The sequence below is a fragment of the Oreochromis aureus genome, linkage group 11, assembly GCF_013358895.1.
Source record: "Oreochromis aureus strain Israel breed Guangdong linkage group 11, ZZ_aureus, whole genome shotgun sequence".
In the NCBI taxonomy this organism is placed as follows: Eukaryota; Metazoa; Chordata; class Actinopteri; order Cichliformes; family Cichlidae; genus Oreochromis; species Oreochromis aureus.
Window position 1 is genome coordinate 12,683,790 of NC_052952.1, and position 19,364 is coordinate 12,703,153.

At 40.2% G+C, this 19,364-nt stretch overlaps 2 protein-coding genes across 10 annotated transcripts in view; both read right to left on the minus strand.

The window, feature by feature from the left end:
* Nucleotides 1-445: 445 nt before the first annotated feature.
* LOC116326756 (myelin basic protein-like) lies at nucleotides 446-14,648 on the minus strand. Of its 7 annotated transcripts, XM_031748168.2 has the most exons (7): nucleotides 14,496-14,648; nucleotides 8,224-8,328; nucleotides 7,200-7,226; nucleotides 6,586-6,615; nucleotides 4,844-4,924; nucleotides 4,701-4,719; nucleotides 446-1,841 (listed from the first exon to the last, which is right to left on the minus strand). In XM_031748168.2, the coding sequence occupies exons 1-6, from the start codon at nucleotides 14,613-14,615 to the stop codon at nucleotides 4,717-4,719; spliced, it is 366 nt and encodes a 121-aa protein (XP_031604028.1). In that variant the 5' UTR covers nucleotides 14,616-14,648; the 3' UTR covers nucleotides 446-1,841; nucleotides 4,701-4,716. The 7 variants fall into 7 exon arrangements, with proteins under 7 accessions (XP_031604028.1, XP_031604032.1, XP_031604027.1 ...); XM_031748172.2 differs by lacking the exon at nucleotides 6,586-6,615 and having other exon boundaries at nucleotides 4,844-4,915; XM_031748167.2 differs by lacking the exon at nucleotides 4,701-4,719.
* The window catches only part of LOC116326755 (myelin basic protein-like), a 49,149-nt gene continuing 41,363 nt past the window's right edge, over nucleotides 11,579-19,364 (minus strand). For all 3 annotated transcript variants that reach the window (XM_031748166.2, XM_039619583.1, XM_039619582.1), the window contains one exon: nucleotides 11,579-15,042. In XM_031748166.2, the coding sequence (XP_031604026.1) occupies nucleotides 14,753-15,042 (290 nt within the window). In that variant the 3' untranslated portion in view covers nucleotides 11,579-14,752. The remainder of the gene's footprint in view (nucleotides 15,043-19,364) is intronic.

Sequence of the window (19,364 nt, forward strand, 5' to 3'; positions counted from 1 at the left end):
TCCAAAATGACGTGGAAAAGGAAGAAAAAAACATGTTTAGAGGGCCGTGTTTATCTACTTTAATTATGGAAGCTGTGGTAAAAGGAATTTCACATGTATCCTCTTGGGGGAAATGCATTCATACTTTCAATGCTCCAGCAAGCTTTTGTACTTCAGTAATTTTTGCATTACATGAAACTGAATATACTCTGTGTGATTACACGTGTGCTAGAATAGCGAGCAGGTACTCCATCTGCTCCGGTCATGAGCTCGGAAAGCTTGGCCCAAATAGTGATTACCGGGTGAATCACGAATTTAGGCTTAATGGGAAAAAAAAGGACTGGCATGTCTTTGTTTGGCGTGACCTTGTTACATCACTTTGTTTCACTGTTTTTTGTTGTTTTGTTTTTTTTAAAAGATGCATCATTTGCTGCTCTAGACAAAAAGACACAATACAGTCAGTAGAGCTGGTTTTATATATTTATATATATATATATATAGATATATATATTTTTAAATGTTTTATTCTCAGTTAAGTGGCAGGTCATGTTTTATTACACATACAGTAATGAGGAGGAAGTTTACATTCATTCTCAGGGTCCTTTCAGAACAAAGAAAAACAACACAGCTCTCAGAAGGCTCAAGCAAACGGGGGGCGGGTGCTGCAGATCACACGTGGCTGCTTTTGGAAGATGGATGGAACAGCACAAAACTGGTGCTGCTGAGCTTCTTTTTTCTTGGTTTTTTTTTACAGAAAACTCACAAATTGTCAAAAAGAACAAAAACACCTCATAATGTGTCATTACAAAGTTAGTTACAGAGCACCTTTTTGAAATTGTGTGTTTTTTATTATCCACATGAAGGAAAAAACAGCACATTGTATTTGGTAGTCAGGAGGAAAGGCACTTATTGTTGAGCTTTTTTTGTTTTTTAATGAATTCAGTTTACAGTATCTGTGCCAAACAGGAGACAGAAGCAATGAGATGAGGAGACTTACAGTACACTAAAGCATTGAAGAAAGGTCTAAATGTGGCATCGTGATTCAGATTCAAGGTTTTAAAAAAGGTGGAAAACTGCACTGTTATGTGTGGACAGGTAAATTAGTCATTATCTCATAGACTGAAAAAGGCTACAGGAGAAACTCAATTTAGAAAATTTAGAAACTTTTACAACAAAACTCCACAGCCAGCCTTAGATCCTACGATGACAAACACAGGTCAACATCACATTTAGGACAGGACGCTTAACTTAAGTGACGTAGACAGCGTGACGAGACAGAAAACCGCTCTTTTCTAAAACAGAAGTGACCCGGTCTTTTCACCCGATCGGCAGACGGCAATGACGGTCAAGTCAGTTGGACTTGCACCGGCCCTAACCTTCAGCTCTCCGGGTCTGCTTCAGTTTTAGCCACCTTGTGTTAGAAACAAATACATGGAGACGTCCACAGAAACCCAAATACACGTATATAAAGAGGGGTGGGGGCGTTCAGGCTGCACATGTGAGCGGCTTCAGGATCAACTTCGGCAAACGGTTCACACCGGTGATGATGACTGCACAGACTTAGCGCAATGCAATGCAGGGAAAGGAGGGAGGAGACAGATTGTGTCGCTATCTACCAGCCAAAAGAGTGTTTGGGGCGGTGGGGGGGTGGGGTGGAAAGAAATGAGGGATTTAGTGAGCATTACAGTGTTAACAGAGGTGGAAAGGAAGGTGAGTCTAAGGGATGACTAAGATTTCCTTGTTTTCTTCCTCTTTTTTTTTTTGAACACCCCCCACGTGCTCTTGAACGTCTTCCCTCGTGCTGTTGGAAGGGGCTGTACAGATGGACCTCAGCGTTTGGCTGGAGAAGCACTCCTGCTTCCCTGCATAAGACAAGACACATGTCATGTGCACATATTCATGACATGTCGGCTTCAGCACTGAAAGAGAGCCCTCCGGTCATTTTCCACAGTGTGTAATTACAGTATTCACTTAAGCACTTTGCAGACAAATCCACAAATAGATCATTCAGCTAATAACGTCTGAATGAAAAAAACAGCCTTCACTGTGAATGACGGTCATTATAAACCATCAGCCTTATGAAAAGATAAGCTGCCTGGATAAGTTGCTGTTTCTCTTTTGAATACATGATTTCATCAGCTTTCCATTAAGCCTGAAATTGACACACATCAATAAATGAACCAACCTTCTGGCTTTTTATCTCCCATACATTCTCAAACTGAACAATGACCTTAACATTAACAAGTCCGAGTAATCATTTAAGGTGAGAAATGAGGAGGTTAGACCTCAGTCTAACAAGCCTAGAGACCAGCCAATGACCCCCCCGGAAAACTCAGACTGCTAGAAAAAATGTTAATGTTAATCCCACGGCCCACCCAATCTTAAACCTTTAATCAAAATACAAGAGAAAGTGATGCATTTGCTTGAAAATCTTATTAGCTAAAGTTAAAGTCATAAGCAATGTGTTAACCTCCTAGGACCTGGCATCCACATATGTGGATATCACATTTTGGGTTATTTAGACCAAAATACTCAATTTTGCTCTATAAGGGCCTGATATCTACTTACGAGGACATTATACTGCTACTGTTCTATCGAAATTTTAAACGAGTATCCTCATATGTGGCTCTCATTTTTCTTAGAAACAAAAATTAGGTAAAAAAAAAAAAAAAAATCTGGTAATTCTTTGTTTTTACATTCATCAGGTCCCAATCAGCCCAAATATCAAAGAGAAATTAAAAATGCATGCCGTGGAAGAGTTCGGGTCTTAGGAGGTTAAGACCAATGTGTCACCCACCTGCATCTGGAAAACAAACTTCAATACAAGAGCAGTAAATTTAGGTCAGTGTAATGAGTAATATCACAAACTAACCACCTCCTCTGGCCAGTTTCAATTCATTTTTTATATAAATACATTTATATAACAATGTAACTGAAATATGTAACTGTTTCCATGAAAAAAAAGATTTAGAATTATGAGAAAGTGTGTCAAAATCTAATATATTTAAGCGATGTTGTGCAATATGGCAAAACGTCTGATGCTGAAGTAAAAGTGATTATGCAAGTGACAGATGTGAGTTTCAAACTGACAAAGTAAAAAATGTGTGAAAGCAAACCAGAATTGTAAGAAAATGAAACAAAACTAGGGAAAAAGTCTGTGAAAGGTATCAGAAATGTAGTCAGAGTTTGTAAAAGATGGGGCTCATCCAGCACAGAGGAAACATGAGAGTAGGAAAGGATGAAGATCGGTGGCCAGTTGCAAATACATTTGCTTTGTCATCTTCAGAGCAAAGATTTCCAGTCACCCATTGATTTTCACCCAAAAAGAGTCCAGAGCAGACAGGCTGCTTTTATCTCACAGCTCTCTCTTTACAGACTTTATTGAATTTTTTATTTTTTCTCCTGTCTCGCTTGTTCTTGTTCATGCATGCTACTCTGCCAGAAAAAGCAAGCAGAGCAAAAGGCATAAAGATTAATCAAATGAGACAAATCTTTACAGACTGCAGTAGGAGATAATCCTGCAATGCACAAGGCTTTTTATTCATGAAACAGGGGCTGCTGACTGCTCCTGCCATTTCACATGAAACTCGATATCTGTCCCGAAAGGGAGCAATGGTGTTTGGATTAAAAATGAACAGAGACAACATGTGAAAACCTAATTAAAAAAATGAAAAAAATGACTTTATCTTACTTCCATTTGGGCCTTGCTGGCATTTATGTGTAGAAATGCTGCTGTGATAGCACTAAGTCAACACTAATCAGCCTTATCAGGAAGATTCAAATGGAGCGTCCCAGGAGTGCGTCGCCTCCTGAGCTGTTTACACTCTTGTAGCTCACTGACAACAATTTAGCACTACAGACGGGGATGCTGCCCAGGGGAAATTTGGATATCTCTCCACCTTCAGTAATCGCTAAGCTAAATAACAATCTCAGGTACAGTCAGAGTGGCTGGCTAATTAAATCCTGTCAGGAAATAACTAGCAGAGCATGAAGACTCACACTCCTCTTTAAGACGCACCAAAACAAATCTGGTTATTAGGAACTGCTCTGGAGCGGCTGTGAAGGCAGCAATGTGAAGCTGAACATATAAAACTTTTAACATAACAGAAATATGCAATCAGCCAGTGCTAATCTATGGGATACACATTAGTACAGACTTGGAACATTATTGCTGTCTGTCTAAGTGACATTCATTTAAATTTTCTCAGCTTCTTTATTATTTTTGCATCAGTTCTCTCATCCGTTTGTAAATTACCTGCGTCTTAAACACCAGAGAGTCACACAATAAAACACATTAACAGATGGAGGCAGGGGTAGATCAGCAGCTCCTGTGTTGCTCCTATATTTTGGCTGCTAATGTGTTTTTTTGTGCCAGTTAATACATTCCCGAACACAAAACAGAAATAAACTAAACTAAACACTGTATTGCTTGTCACATGATTAATGCCAAACCTTATTTTGTAACAGCGTAAAAAAGGGGTTATATTATAAGCATTAGAAATAGTCCCAGCGAACCCTCATCAAAAGTGGATCTTCTGCATGATTATATCAGCGCTGGTGTAAAGCTTGTAGCGTGCGCGATGAACAACTTTGTGTCTAAAAGCCTCTTATTATTCTGCTGCTGCCTGCTTTAGTAATGACATTACAATGGCATATCAATGCTGAACAAACGAGCAGCGACTCAAACTCAAGTATCCCTCCACCAAGTATCGGTTACTCACTCTGCTGCTGATATTATCACTGTGGCAAAGAAGAAGACAAGGCACGGAGAGGGATTAGGGAGAATAATTTTCTGTTTGCATTACTAGCGAAGAAAATCAGCATGAAGAAACAGAGAAAGCAGTGTGATTTCATTTCTTTTTACCATTTTGAAGATCCTAGTCAGGGTGCCTTTGCCGTCCCCACTGGCCTTCTTGCCTTTAGCAGACTGTGACTTCTGGTGGCCCTGGCAGCGGGAGAGAAGAATTGAAGTGTGTTAAAGGACTCTATCAGGGGATTAAGAGACGGCTGAGCTTTCTGCAGAGAGCCCTGAAGAAATTTCCAGCCCAGCATATGACAATGATAAATTGTTACAAAGGGATGGTTTTCTTGTCCACGGTGCGGCCTGGAGTGATGGATCGGTGTGCTTTCCAAAAATCGTGTAAATGTTTGCTGAATATGGTGCAATGGTGAGGTTTTCATCCAGATATCTGAATTATGCATAAAACCATCAAGCAGCAAATCCATTTTTTTGCTGATTATTTCATTCATTCATTTCTTCTGTTTGATAAATAGAAGAGGAACATTCGTATTATCATAGGTGTTGACATTTAAAACTGCCCTGCATTGATGGATCGGTGTGCCTTTTAAAAACACCCCAAGTGCTGATTGTTAATCAGCATAATCAGTGTTTCAATCTGGTAATATTTCAGACACTAGAATGAAAGTCCTTGGAAATTCTTTTCAAGTAGGTGTAAAAATGTAATCAACCCAACATACTGAGGACTGCTCTGAGAAAAGCAGTTAGGGACTGTCTGAAAATTACAGCAGTGGGATGGGAGCTGAGCTTAAATTAGGCTGTCCTCGCAACAGATTCAAATCCTTTTACTCCATTGCCTGTATTCATGTACCAACCTTATGACACTTGACACATGATAAAAACAAAGGCTTTTTCTAAAAGTGTAATTAAGCACTTTATTAGGTGCACCAATAGTCAGGCGGTTTGTGGTGTTTAAACCAGGGGTCTCAAACCCCAGGCCTCGAAGGCCGGTGGGCTGCAGGTTTTAGATGTCAACACACCTGAATCAAATGATTAGTTCATTATCAGGCCTCTGGAAAACTTCAGGACATGTTGAGGAGGTAATTTAGCCAGTTAAATCAGCTGTGTTGGATGCAGGACACAAACTCACGAGGCTTGGTTCGATACCCCTGGTTTAAACAATGCCCAGTTGGTACTAAAGGGCCCAAAATGCGCCAAGAAAATATTCCTCACATCATTAGACCATCACCAGCCTGAACCGGTTTTAGGCGTGCCTAATAATGTAGCTAGTGAGTATACTTGTGTAATAAATAAGTATTTAAACAAATTTGAATACTTGGCTACCTCGGGTCCAAATAACAACTCCATTCTCTCCCTCCCTTGCCAGTAATTTCTGTACAGCCCCTAAGCAAGTCTGCTTTTCCACTTTTACCCACAGTCATCCTTCTGCTGCTTCACATACATGATGGAGACATTAAATTAAATGCTTGCCAAATGAAGCAGAAGGCGGCCTCACTTCAGTCATTCTCAAAGTAATTTCTGAAATGCAACAAGGATGATGAAGAGGAGTAGGCCTGTGTTATCATGGATGCACAATATGCGCACATGATGTGGATGATTCGGGCTGCGAGGTCACCGAATTGAACTGATATACTTTGAAAATGGACTTAAGTTAAGGAAGGAAATGAGGGCATTATCGCTGATGTATGGACAGATTATGAAGGCTTAAGTGGATGATGGAGAGTAAATGGAAAGAGAGCCACAGGCATCATGCTGAAGGCAGTTGGAGAAGATGAACTCAGTTTCCTTCAAGTTTAATTAGGCATGATACCGCCATTTGGATTTTTTTGTTGTTTTAAACCACCTACCAGGCCTATCTTGGCTGCTAGTCCTCTCCACTGGGTGTGTAGAGAAGCAAAAGGCAAAGACAAGAGATAGGAGGGAGAGGAGACAAATAGAAAAAAAGGGTGTCTTACTCAGTGCAAAGGCGGGATGGGAAGGAGAGGAGGCAGGTAGGAGAGTCCATCCAGAGGGAAGGGGGGAGTCACAGGGTCACAGAGGGGAAGGCAGGTGCAGAGGAGGTGCAAAGGGAGGTAGAGGAAGGAGGAGAAAGGCAGATGCTCACATCGAAAAGAGCACAAATTTAGTGACATTTAGCAAGGAAAGCATGCAAGACAAAGCATAAGGCTGCATGTATATGTTCCCCAAGCCAGTTTCTGCACATTTACACATCTCATCTGTATTTACTGTTTCAACTGATGCTCAGCGAGCTGACCTTTACTACCTGAAACTGATTGTATTAGAAAACAATGAATAAAACATTAAAAGAATATTTTTAAAAAGTGTAATTTTATCCAATGTTTTTAAGACCTTATGATATGCATTTCTATCCATCCTTAGGGTCTGTAGCCTATTGCAGCTGTCATTTCAAATCAAACGTTATAAATGCAGAATCCTTTTTAACAAAGTTAAACAGACTCACCCTAGACTTGGGAGGGGCAGGGGACACCTGAAGAAGAGTTAATGACAGAAGGTAAGAAGGTTTTCACAGAACGGTGGCCTGTTCCTGCCGCTTGAATCGTTTGTGGCGTATAACGGCGAGCAAATTAATGCCGACCTCAGCTAATGAGACTGTTCCAATTAAATAAACAGATCTCGTGACTACAAAATGCCATAAATGATAAAAGTAAAAATGGTAAATGGCCTGTATTTATATAGCGCTTTCTAGTCCCTAAGGACCCCAAAGCGCTTTACATATCCAGACATCCACCCATTCACACACACATTCACACACTGGTGATGGTAAGCTACGTTGTAGCCACAGCCACCCTGGGGCGCACTGACCAGCGAGGCTGCCGGACACTGGCGCCACCGGGCCCTCTGACCACCACCAGTAGGCAACGGGTGAAGTGTCTTGCCCAAGGACACAACGACCGAGACTGTCGGAGCCGGGGCTCGAACCGGCAACCTTCCGATTACAAGGCGAACTCCCAACTCTTGAGCCACGATCGCCCCACAAGGGCGAATAGCCAATAAGAATTGGCACTTTATGTCGCATGATGCTAAACGCACAATGTGGTCCACCAACCAGCAGCTGGCACTGTTCGATAAGTCCCACAATGGGGCGCAAAGACCGTTAACTGCAAGAACTTCTATTAAAGGCGATTACTCTGATTACTTTTAGGCAATTATCTTGATTTACTTTCTGTATCATATAAGTCCTTAAATCAAAGCGGGGTTTTCTCATGACATTTTCAACACCACCAGTTCTGTAATGTCCAAACTTTGTTTGACTCAACGGTATTTGACTCATTCTTCATGACGCAGGCGGAACAGGCTTTTAGTTAGAGACCAAAGGAAGTAATAGGAGAGTAAAGACACAAACACTGAAGAACAATGGAAGAAAAGCCCACCCTGGCAAAAAAAATGTCTGACTCAATTTGAAATGTCTGGTGTAAGGGGATATGAGTGTTTCTAAGGTACAGTTCACTCTAGGGATTACTCACAATCGTGCGGAAGAAATGGACCACGGCGTTCTCGGCCCCGCGCTTACGTGGGGAAGTTGCAGAAGCTTTCTGAGGGCCCGGGGAGAGAGCGCCTCGGAAAGAGCCCTGGAAAGAAAAGGGAAGGAAGCATAACAGTAATATGGCTTCACTGACCTTTACTCAGTGTCGCTAATAGTAAATGTCAGCAAGGTTGGGATTTCATGAATCCCTACTTTAGCCAGTTGAAAAAATTGTCATATATGGTGTTAACTACCTGAAACATGACTAATTTTAGGTTAGGATGTTTCATAATGGAGTGCTGCTGCATCAAGGTGTGAATGTCTTCACTCCTGAAAGTCGTGGTGTATTCAGAAGTGGCTGATGATATCATTGTGCAAAATCGTTGCACGTCACCTCATAACCTTTAGAGGCAAAACCTCTGGCCACAAGCTATTCAAAACAAAATGGTAGAAATGAGCTGTTGGAGTTGTTTGTGTTCTCCTGTCAAAAATAAAGAGTAATTATCATCCCAAAGTAGAATTAAATGCAGCTAATTGCTTTAAAGTCATGCTTTAAAGGGTACATGGAGGTGACTTTTTATGCCTGTGTGAGAACTGCGGTGCATTTAAAATATTTAACAGATGCAAACATTACGGGGACACAAAAAGGTGTCAGGTGAAATGCATAAAACTAACACAAATAGCGGCAACAAGCAGCAACCCAGAGAAAAAGGAACTAAATTCATTTCCACCTACTCACTGTGCGCTAATGTTAGTGCGTTCATCAGTTTCAGTGACCCTACTAATGTAACAGGAAAACCTGTTTGTGTGTGTGTGTATGTATGGCAGAGGAGGATTCACATCCATTACCTCACATCAAAGAACCTTAAGGTAACCAAAGGGGGAAACTTTACTGCCACCACCATTACACAATCTGAGAGCCATCCAGTGTCACCCACACTAACTTTAATGGGTTTTGTTTTTAAAAAGAAAGAAAGAAAGAAAGAAAAATTACAAAAAAACTTCCCAGAAACAGGGACGCCCTGTTTTCTTCTTGCATTTCCTCAGTGATGCCTTCGTGTGCTCTCCACTGCTTCAGTGCTGACCTTTTAATGCATATGTGTGAATGGAGGTGTGAATGAAAAAAGTTGAGGAATTCGAGTGATCTCAGTGACTGAGAGAAGTAAAAGTAAAAATTGGCAGGATTTTTGTTGCCAAATCCTCATTTTCTGTCAGTTGCCCTCTTTGATGAGAGTAAATCTTTTTCCTTTTTTCTCGGTTTTGCTCTCTTCTATTTTCTTTATCATTTGGTGAAAAATGATGCTTAATAACTGCTCCTGTGAGTGCTTCATCTACATTTCAAGTGAATATTACACATTAGTTTTGAGAGGACAAAAAAAGAGGGGGCGGGGTCGTCCATTAGTGCCTCTCCTGCTGATAATGGAGCCATTCGGTTCTTGAGCAAATGATATGGAGGCATTAAAACTAAGTTTCTGCAGTGGTGCTGTTCAGCTTCTGGAACTACTTTTTAAACTTAATTGGCATCTGAAAGAGAGGGCGGTTGCAATCATTGATAACTTCATGTCTGAAGAGAAACGAGATCAAGCAGGTGTGACAGAGTTTATGGATTTGTGTGCTGCTTTCATTTAAGTGTCTGCTAAAGTTCAATGAGATTTTAGCTCTTCGTGCCAGCCACTTTTTCTATTTCCGTTGCTTAATTGAGACTGCACTGAGCTGCCATTATTGTTTTAATGAAATAGTTTGACATTTGTCAAATATACTCATGTATATTTGTCGAGTCTTTAGAGCTCTCATTCATGCTAAATATGGCGACGTAGCTAAGACACCATTAGCTTAGCACAAAGACTACCATGATAGTTTGAGGGCTACAACAACTATTTAGAGTTTTCAGTTTTGTTAGCTGAGCTAACATTATGCAAATTCAACCTTGAATTTTCATCTCTTTTGTAGCCTCTTCTCCAGTCTACAACTGTACAATTTTGGCTCCCCCTTACAGGTTTTGCAGTGACTAAGCAACGCAGCCATTTATGCAGCAGAAGCAGGTCGATGTTAGCCCGTAAGCTAGCAGCAAACCTAGCCTAGCTTAATCCTGCAATAAAGTGGTCACTTGCCAGGAGCTTCATTACTTCTTTACATTTTCTTGTCATTATTGCCTGTCCTGCCTTTAATAAGACTTACAAATATTCTATAATAGACTGTCTTTTTTACCTATGAAATTATTAATGTGACTCACTGGCACCTTAAAAGAGGATGATAACTGGTCAGACATGTCTTGTTTATTGTGGTCCTCACACCAAGTTAATATTTGGTTATTTGTCATTTGTAACTTACAAATTTTTTTTTTTTTTTTTTAAATTGTCAAACCACTGTGGTTATCACTTAGTACTCCATGTAGCCTATGCAGGTTTTTTCTTTTTTTAGAGTAACCAAAGTTGCAAGTAGCGTAGCATTCATCTGAATGTGGTTCCAAGTTTTGGGGAACATTTATTATTTATTTTAAATTCCAATAATTTTCAGTATTACTATCATTTTACCATATTTAAAATTATAACCCACTTTTTGTTTTTTGTTTTTTAAACTAACTGGAGGTAAACCAGCTACAGTAGCTACTACTAACAAAAAAAACCCCAAAACAGAACAAACACATTTTTAATGTCAAAATTACTTGTATTAAATAATCATTAGTCACAGTCAATAATACTAATTAATAGCAATACAAGAAAATATGTTTTTGTTTTAATTGAACCATCTTCAGTCCTTCCTCCCACCACATGCTTTTCCAAACACACTTCCATGAGCATTATTAGATTGATTATATTTGCTAAGTGCTGCATAACCCAAACACAGAGGAAACACTTGAAATGCTTGTACATTTTTTTTTCCAACTGCCATCCAATATCCTCAAAAGACAGCATTCGTTTTTAGTCTGCAGTAAGTTACTTTGCCACAGTGGCTGACTTGTTTCTTGGTCTTATAGGGCTGAACATAAACTTCTATTTTCAGTCAGCTTTAGGTAATCACTGAACTCAGCTCTGTTGTATTATCTTTTCATCTTCAGACTCATACAAACAATTCAATCCAGTCATCCATTACTTAGCTCCAAGTAGAAATAAAAAGATCAGCTTTCCAATAACGCCTCATATTTATGTGACTGACTGAACTGTGAAATATGGTATCTCGTCTTCTGGCTCAGCCTTTACAACCAAAAAGTATAGTTTAACATGATTTTTCCCCCTCTGATCTGTAGTAAATAAGAGTTACCAGTTGTTAGAGCAGTTAAAAGAATTTATTGAACATAGAACAAGAAAGAGACTTTGAACCAAACACAGTTAAAACAAAAACAATGAGAGCGCTGATGTTGTTAAAGAGTTTTAATCAAGCAAATATCCAAAAAGCTTAAAACAGGATCAGGTTAGGAACAGGTCACCGGTCACAGCAGATACAGTTATTACAAAGGCATTACACAGCAGTGGATAATTGCTGGGCCACTGTTGTTTCAAATAAACTCTCAGACTGAATCAAAGACATGAGAACCTGAGGTGAGCAAAGCGATGAGACAGGGGGTCGCAGATCCCCTCTCCCCCATCCCAAGACACTGGCATTATATGAGTCCTCAAAGCATTGGGCTCCAACCGTGAGCTGTGCTGTAAAAAGCCTGACACTACTCCTGCACTAGAATATGACTCACTGTGCATGCCATTCAACAAATTAGGAGGCAAATTAAGACTTCATAATTATTCTCAGTTCTTTATGAGTCTTCATTTCTGCTTGAATAGCTAATGCTCATGCAAACGTAATTTTCCCTCCAATTAGCACATCATTATCACTGTTTGAAATAATCAAAAGCCCGTTACTATTCAGATGCAGATTAACTGCAGTTGTATTGTGTCCTAAAACCTGAGTTTGTCTTTTATGGCGTCTTCTCACAACTTTAAACTACTTGCGGACGGTCTTTACATCTTCTCAAAGCCCCGACTCAGGTTTAGATTGAAAAATATGTAAATAAATGAGACAGAAAGGACGTTAATAAGCACGAGGGATCAGTGTGCAAATGACTCCACATCTGCCGGTATGAAAACAATTCAACTCTACTGAAATAAGCATGCATATTCACAATCCAACGAGAAACACTGAGACAATCTGTCTTACTAATACTGCAGCCTCCAAGTCAAAGTATGCATCAGGGATGTCTGTGGAGAATCTGTGCACACAGACTAGATACTGAGATTCAAAAATATCTGTCTTTAAGAGGAAATCTTTCTGGAAAAATAAATGTTTGCAGCCAAAAATTAGTGCAGGTTTGTTTTTTTGTTGTTTTTTTTTTTACGGTGTTTGTTTTGCTAGAGGCAACAGAGGTGAGACGAACCTGTCATTTACTTGAGATGTGAGCACTCGTTCATTTGAAGGCAAATCCTCGGTGAACACAAATATATATTTATAGTTTGTCTTTTGTAAACTTGCCATCAATACGAGGAACAAGATACAATTTCATGGCCACGGCAAGAATGAGAAAAATCAAACACTGCAGCGAATTAAGAGCTGACATTACATGAACGCTTCATAATTTGTTGTGTTGACACGTTCCCTGATTTTTTCCAAAGCAAAACAATGTCTGATCAGCTCAACAGGCTAGGGAAAAAAGAATTGTGACATATATAAATAAAACTCCATTTTATCCTGAATCTTACACTGAAAACCATTTCATGGTTGGCATAAGGCAAAGGGAAAAAATGCATATTTTCATGCTGTTCAATGATTTCTCTGCAATTATTATGTGCCAAAGCACTCTGATTAGCACTCTGCGGGGTTAGAAGAGCTTTACAAAAGGAAAAAGCATACAATCAGAGAGATACTGTTGCCCGCAGGAATAAGCTCGCCATACCATATGAGTCCTTTCAAACTATTATTATGTTTTCAGACAGCTGTCACAGCGAGTAGACGTGACTCGTGATGGATCATCCAGATCAAGCGCACTTCCATTTCTTCTTTCTCAGGGAACTACATTGCAGGCTCAGCTTGCTGCAGTAGCATCATCAGGACAAGCAGATATACTCAGCACTGTGTGGTAAACTCTCTGCGCTCATAAACCAGATTAGAATTTTCTATTTCGTCACCACCTCCAGAGGGCATCGCTGAATGGACCGAAAGCGAGTGGAGCCAGCTGAGCAGTGGCAACGCTGCCAAGACCGGTGCCAGGAGAATAAATGCAACATTTGCTATCACAAATGTTCAGACTATTGGCAGACACTAACGTTTGGGATTCTCTTCTTAATTTTTTGAACAAAGTGGGCCTCACAGGAATACTGTTAAAGATTTACTACCGTTTATAAAGGAGGTCATCTCAACAGCATCGCAGTACATGGTTATTAGAAAGCAGCGCAGGCTCAGATGCTTCATAATCGCTCGCCTGCCAGATAAGCCTGTTCTTTCTTAATAGGATGCAGACTTGTATATTCCCAAACCTGGGATGATATTAAGCTCCTACACTAATATACTTATTTATATGCTAATACACTGTACATTTACTACTTGTTTGATCAGTTGTAGCATCATTTCATCCTCAACTTTGAAAGTGACTTAGCAGACTGTGGCACCGTGCAAACAGTAGTGAAGTACCTCCCTGTGGCTCGCTTATCAAATTATAGCTTAAAAAAAACAAAAAAAGTCTAAAAGACTCCTTGCGAAGACGCTGCAAGAGTACTCAAAGCCTCTATAAAATTCAGAAAATAATAATAATGAACCAGTATTACATATAAGGAGGTGAATTTCCGAGCTTATCATCACCATCATTGCAAAAAGTACCTGAACTGAGCTGTTCTCCAGTTTGACAAGACGTTCCAATTAACAACAAGCTTAATGACAGCAACATGTGAAACACTAAAACATTACATCTAGAGATTTAGATCTGACTGAAGAGGAAAATGCTATTAATGTCAGTACCACTCAAATAAACAGAATAAAGAAATATTCTTAAATGGGTCAAAATCACAGCGTTTTTATAATTAAAACAAAAAAAACGAAGAAAATAACCCCTGCCCAAAGTCATTATCCAGTGTCGATTCAGGATCAGCTAGTTAATGTGAATCGCAAGACAATGTCAGACTTTGGTTTAACATAAAATCAACAGTAAAACCAACACTATTCTACATGACAGATATCTGACAACAGATTCTTACAACGTGTGTTAGCGAATCACAAGTAAAAAGTGGTTCTGGGAGCCACTCAGCAGAACAAACTAAGGTACATAAGGACTGAATCTCTTGGTTTCCTCACCTTGCCCTTCCTCTTCTTGTCCCCTCCAAAGAACTTTCCAATCTGATCCAGGAGGCCGGGGTTCTTCTTCCTCCGACCCAGGCCGAAGGCGGCCTGTGCAGAGCTGCTTGCGGATGCCATGGTTGTATTAGCAGTTGGTATTACGCTTGTGTTTGTCAAATGAGGGGTTCTTGTGTCTCTCTTAAATGAGAGTGGACAGAGGAGGAAAAAGAAAAAAAAATAGAGGAAAGGGAGGGGAGGAAAAAAAAAAAGCTAGCCTAATCTAGGTCCTGTTCTTGGCTCTCCGACCCGCACTCTGAAGCCGCTCCGCTGTCCTCCTGGATGGTCTGCAGCTCGTCCGATTCGGAGGGTCGGTCTTTGAAGGTGTTGTCCTCTCGGCCCGGGGCATCTCGGGAGAAGAGGCGGACCAGGTGGGGGCGTGGTGTGGCAGCGTCAGGGTCAGCTGTGCTGGCGGGGCTCCAACTCTGGTGGGGGTCTGTGGAGTCAGTCACCGCTGGCTTCTCCAAGACGCAGCCATTGTTCTGGTTCGCATCTGCCTCACTCAGGCCTGCGCGAGAAACAACAAGGGTCATCTATGGGCTTGGGCCTGCATGGCACACAACAAACCCAGAGCAGCACAATGGCTTCTTTTGATGAGAGCAGGGCCTTCCTGCTGCAGCGAAGACCAACAGAGCTAATACAAATGACATGTTAGCTGCAATGAAGCCAACCAGTGAGCTGGAAAAGGTGTGAATGAGACATGAGTAACTGAAAAATGTTCAGTAAGTTAACTACTCTCTTCTCAGGGGGCTCTTACCACCTTGTGTGCTGTAGTAGGTGGGATCACAAATTTTGACTCAAACACAAGTAATTAGACTCTTGATTTTTTTTTTTTTTGGCAATAATTCAACTATTTCACAAGAGCAGTTTTAAAACAATCACACTGAAACTGGACAATGGCAACGGATTATCTTCCCTTCGTGGCACTTTTTCGCTTCAACTCAGGGGCGGCTCTACAGGGGGGCAATTCCCCCGCCTGCTGTAGAGCCTTGCCCCCCCCCACACACTCTCACTCTGAATCGTCCACTCTGACAGCTATCCGTTAAACTGGCCAGCTCCCACAGCAGAGGACATCCAGTGCATTCCTCCGTCCAAAACAATACGCACACTGTACTGACAGAAATGGTGTAGCACTACACCAGAGAATCTGCATGCTAATGCTGGCTGAAACAATGGTCTTTTGTCACAGCTGCATAGTTATAACAAATAAACAAAGGGCCCAGTGTCACTAAAATAACTCCTATAAGTATGGATTTTCAGCCCGATGCACGGTGACACTTATCTGATTTAGGACCCGAGAGCTACCAGGCTGCTGGCTGTGGGTATGGAGCAAGTTTGGATCTAGTCTATGCAGAAGTTAAGCTTTGATTTATCACAATTTTCGGTGGAATTACTTCTACAGAAACACATCCAATGAGTTTTAGAGTTTTCTTTTCTTCTGGAAGATTTACATCTCGTGAATCACTTAAAGATCTATTGAAAGATGGGTCATTCCATCATCCATTATTCCACCTATTTTAAGAAGCCAATACTCAGACATTTATTGATGTAGCCATCCCAAATTACAGATCCCGATTAATTTTAATGGTAAAAGAGACCAGTGAAAATTTCAGGCTTTTATCTTTATTAGTTTAAAAAAAAAATGTATATTCACATTCACACAGCTTTTAAGACAGACTGACACATAATGATGATGAGCCTCTCACCAAGCTTTTTAAAGACAAAACATAAATGCATATACACACTGCTTTTGATTGTGTCTGTCCAAAAGTTGATTCACGGCTGTTATTACCTCTTAGTGTTCATTTTTGCAATAAAAGTCTCACATCACCAGAGAGAAAGAAAGAAAAAGCTGTTTTTTTTTTAAACACCGACATTTCTAAGATGACGTTTAAAGTGCCTTATTAAAAAGATCTAATAATGCAGGTATTTTGCTACCATTGCTGCTTTTTCATCACTTATTCAATCCCAATACTTTCAGGTTACCCAGTTACCTCTAATACCCTTGCAATTTAATGCCAGGAAAGGTGTGAGCGCCTCTGAAGAAAGCCATATCCTTTAAAAGGCCATTTTGAGAAAGCAAGGCCCTGTAAACTAATAAAAATCTTTCAGGCATAACATTTGCTTTAAGGCAGGTGAGACATCCAGTTCAAAGACACCTTATAAAGAGTTTATATTAGCTACAGAAATACTTATGAATAAATAAAATGTGCAAAAAAGGTCTAGTCAAATACGATGCAGCTCATATTAAAGCCAAAATTGTCACAACAACATATTCAGTGTATTACTCTCATTTTTTCCTTTGAAAAAAACCCCCAAAAACAGGCTGCTTTAAGTTGTAGTCCTAGCACTGACCCAGTTCTTCACCACCACATTGGTTTGAGGCCAATAGCCACCGTCATCGAGGCCTCCATGTTGTGCTGTTACTACAGTTTGTTCACATATGCAGCCAACAGTAAAGCTCAGTGTAACACTGTGTGTTTGAGGTGTTGTATTATCTGTGGCATTTCCAAAGGAACCTCTTATTCAGCTCATTTGCTTGAAGCACCAAATACACATTGCACTATGACAAAAACTGATTTTTAGATTGTTTTTAGATTCTTATCTACAACAAGAATACCATCAGGGATCCATTTGGTGGCTTTCAAATTCTGCAGCATTGCAATGACGTGAAAGTTAGAGCCAGATACCTTAAGAAATCTCCTCACAGACTTGAGCAATAAGCAACAACAAGCCCCGGGGGCTGGGGTAGTGCTACATATGAAAGATGGATGTAGCCACTTATGCCATACATTGGGTTTTTGACTTAGTTTCACATTTTGTTCTTTTTTTCCCTTTCCATTTTTAAACCTAATGGTAGCGGTGGGAGATATATCGAATATACTCGACGTATTGCAAGTTTTTCCACGTGTGATGGTTAAAATGGCTTTATCGTAACCATCGAGTATAAATTAGCATGGAAATACTGAGCTGTCTGCATGCAATTCACTATGAGTTTTCTTTTCTCCAACATCCAGCGAATGCATCCCAACTCTTTCTACCTAGCATATAAAGACAATTATTGTTTTTCTTTTGTTTTTTTAGTGGCCTGCCCATGAGGCCTTTTAGATTTCCATCATCTGCTGCTTTTTTCCCTCAGCACAGTGGTGCTGGCATCACCTAACAGAATACCAAGAAAATACAAATTACACTGACATGCAGTAACTGTGAAAGACTCCTACAGGCAATAACATGCCAGCATAGTATTGACTACATGTTCATCTTATATTACCAGAAATAAGGTTGCATGCTTGTGAGTAAGAGCTTAATTAGCGGACGCCGTGTGTGTGCTTATTACAGCGGGATAGTACACATGTGGGCGACTGACGGGGCTGTTGATCAATGCTGATGACTCAGATTACTGAACCAATATGTTGGCATTTGAAGCCAATCTGAACTCACTCAACAAACCATACTCTGGTGTACAAACAAAACCCCCTCCTCCCTAACATGCAGACACATCATCAGCTGCCTAATGATGAAGGATAGAAGATGACAAAGTGATGTGAACCCATTTGTTTAAGTCCTAAACCGTGAAAATGTTATTGTTACTGCTCTATGATCGATCATTGTCACCTTTAAGTGGTTCTATTGGATCGCTCTTACAAGATGAGGCCGTTTTGTGTCCATTACCATTCTGCGTACAGTGGAGCAGACTGCTATCTGTGTTTTTGATCTACCTTAGTCTTCTATTTGATCAAACAACAGCCACCCATTAATTGTGATTGTGACCTGCTGCTTTCATTTTGTCTACTGCTTGTTTTGCATCCTATTATCATTTGTGCAGAAAAAAAATTAAACTGCTGAAAGTGTCTTTCTGAAAGATTACCAGGTTGCTTTGGACACACGGTTTTAGCTCAACGAACAAAACATGCTGAGAGTGAAATTAGATGGACGCTAGATGGAAGATTTTGGTTTAAAATCCCCCTAATTCATATTAAGTTGTCAAATTTAATTGGGAGAAGAAACGGGACACTATCCTGCTGTATAACTACTTGCACAACAGTGGCCCATGGAACTGCAATTAAAGTAATAGAACAAGCTCAGAATGCCAGGTAATGAAGTTGGGAGGACAAGATGTCCTTGTTAGCTAGCTTGTCAAATATCTGTGTTCTCACAGATTTTCTGTAACTTTTCTGCGACATGTTCACTGATAATTCCTCACTGCCGTCAAGAAGTATTACGTTCAGCTCGCACAGTACTTCTAAACAAGCTGAACTGCAGGTAAATGCTTTGAAGGCCTCTAGTTTCAGCTGCTAGGTCACTGACGGCTGAGCGACAGCGTGCACTCTAGGGCTGGGTATCGTCACTGATTTCTAGAATCGATTAGTTTCCGATTCACAAGGTCCCGAATCGATTTGATCCACGATTCGATTCAATTTGATTAGATTCAATTAAATTCAATTTGAATCTGGGAAATTTTGACAGTCAGAAATATTATAATTCAGATCAGTACATTTACATATTTTTGTATCTATAAAAAGGAAGCTGACACACGCAAGACTTTATCAAAGGTGTGAGCGTCATATCAGATGCCTTTGTGTCAAAGTAGCTGAAGATAAAACACAAAAACATGAAGGTGGTTTTCCTGGCCTGGGATTTTATAAAAATATTCTGCAGTACATCAAAAACGAAAGAAACCCATTAATCAACATATGAATGTTACCTCTGATGTTACAGCAGTTTTATTAGAGACACGGCTAAGCGTTTTGCATTTTGCATAATTTTAAAAGTTTAAATTTGTTCAGTATTGAACGGCAGAAATTAGGTTTTCTTTTTCGGAAGTATGTA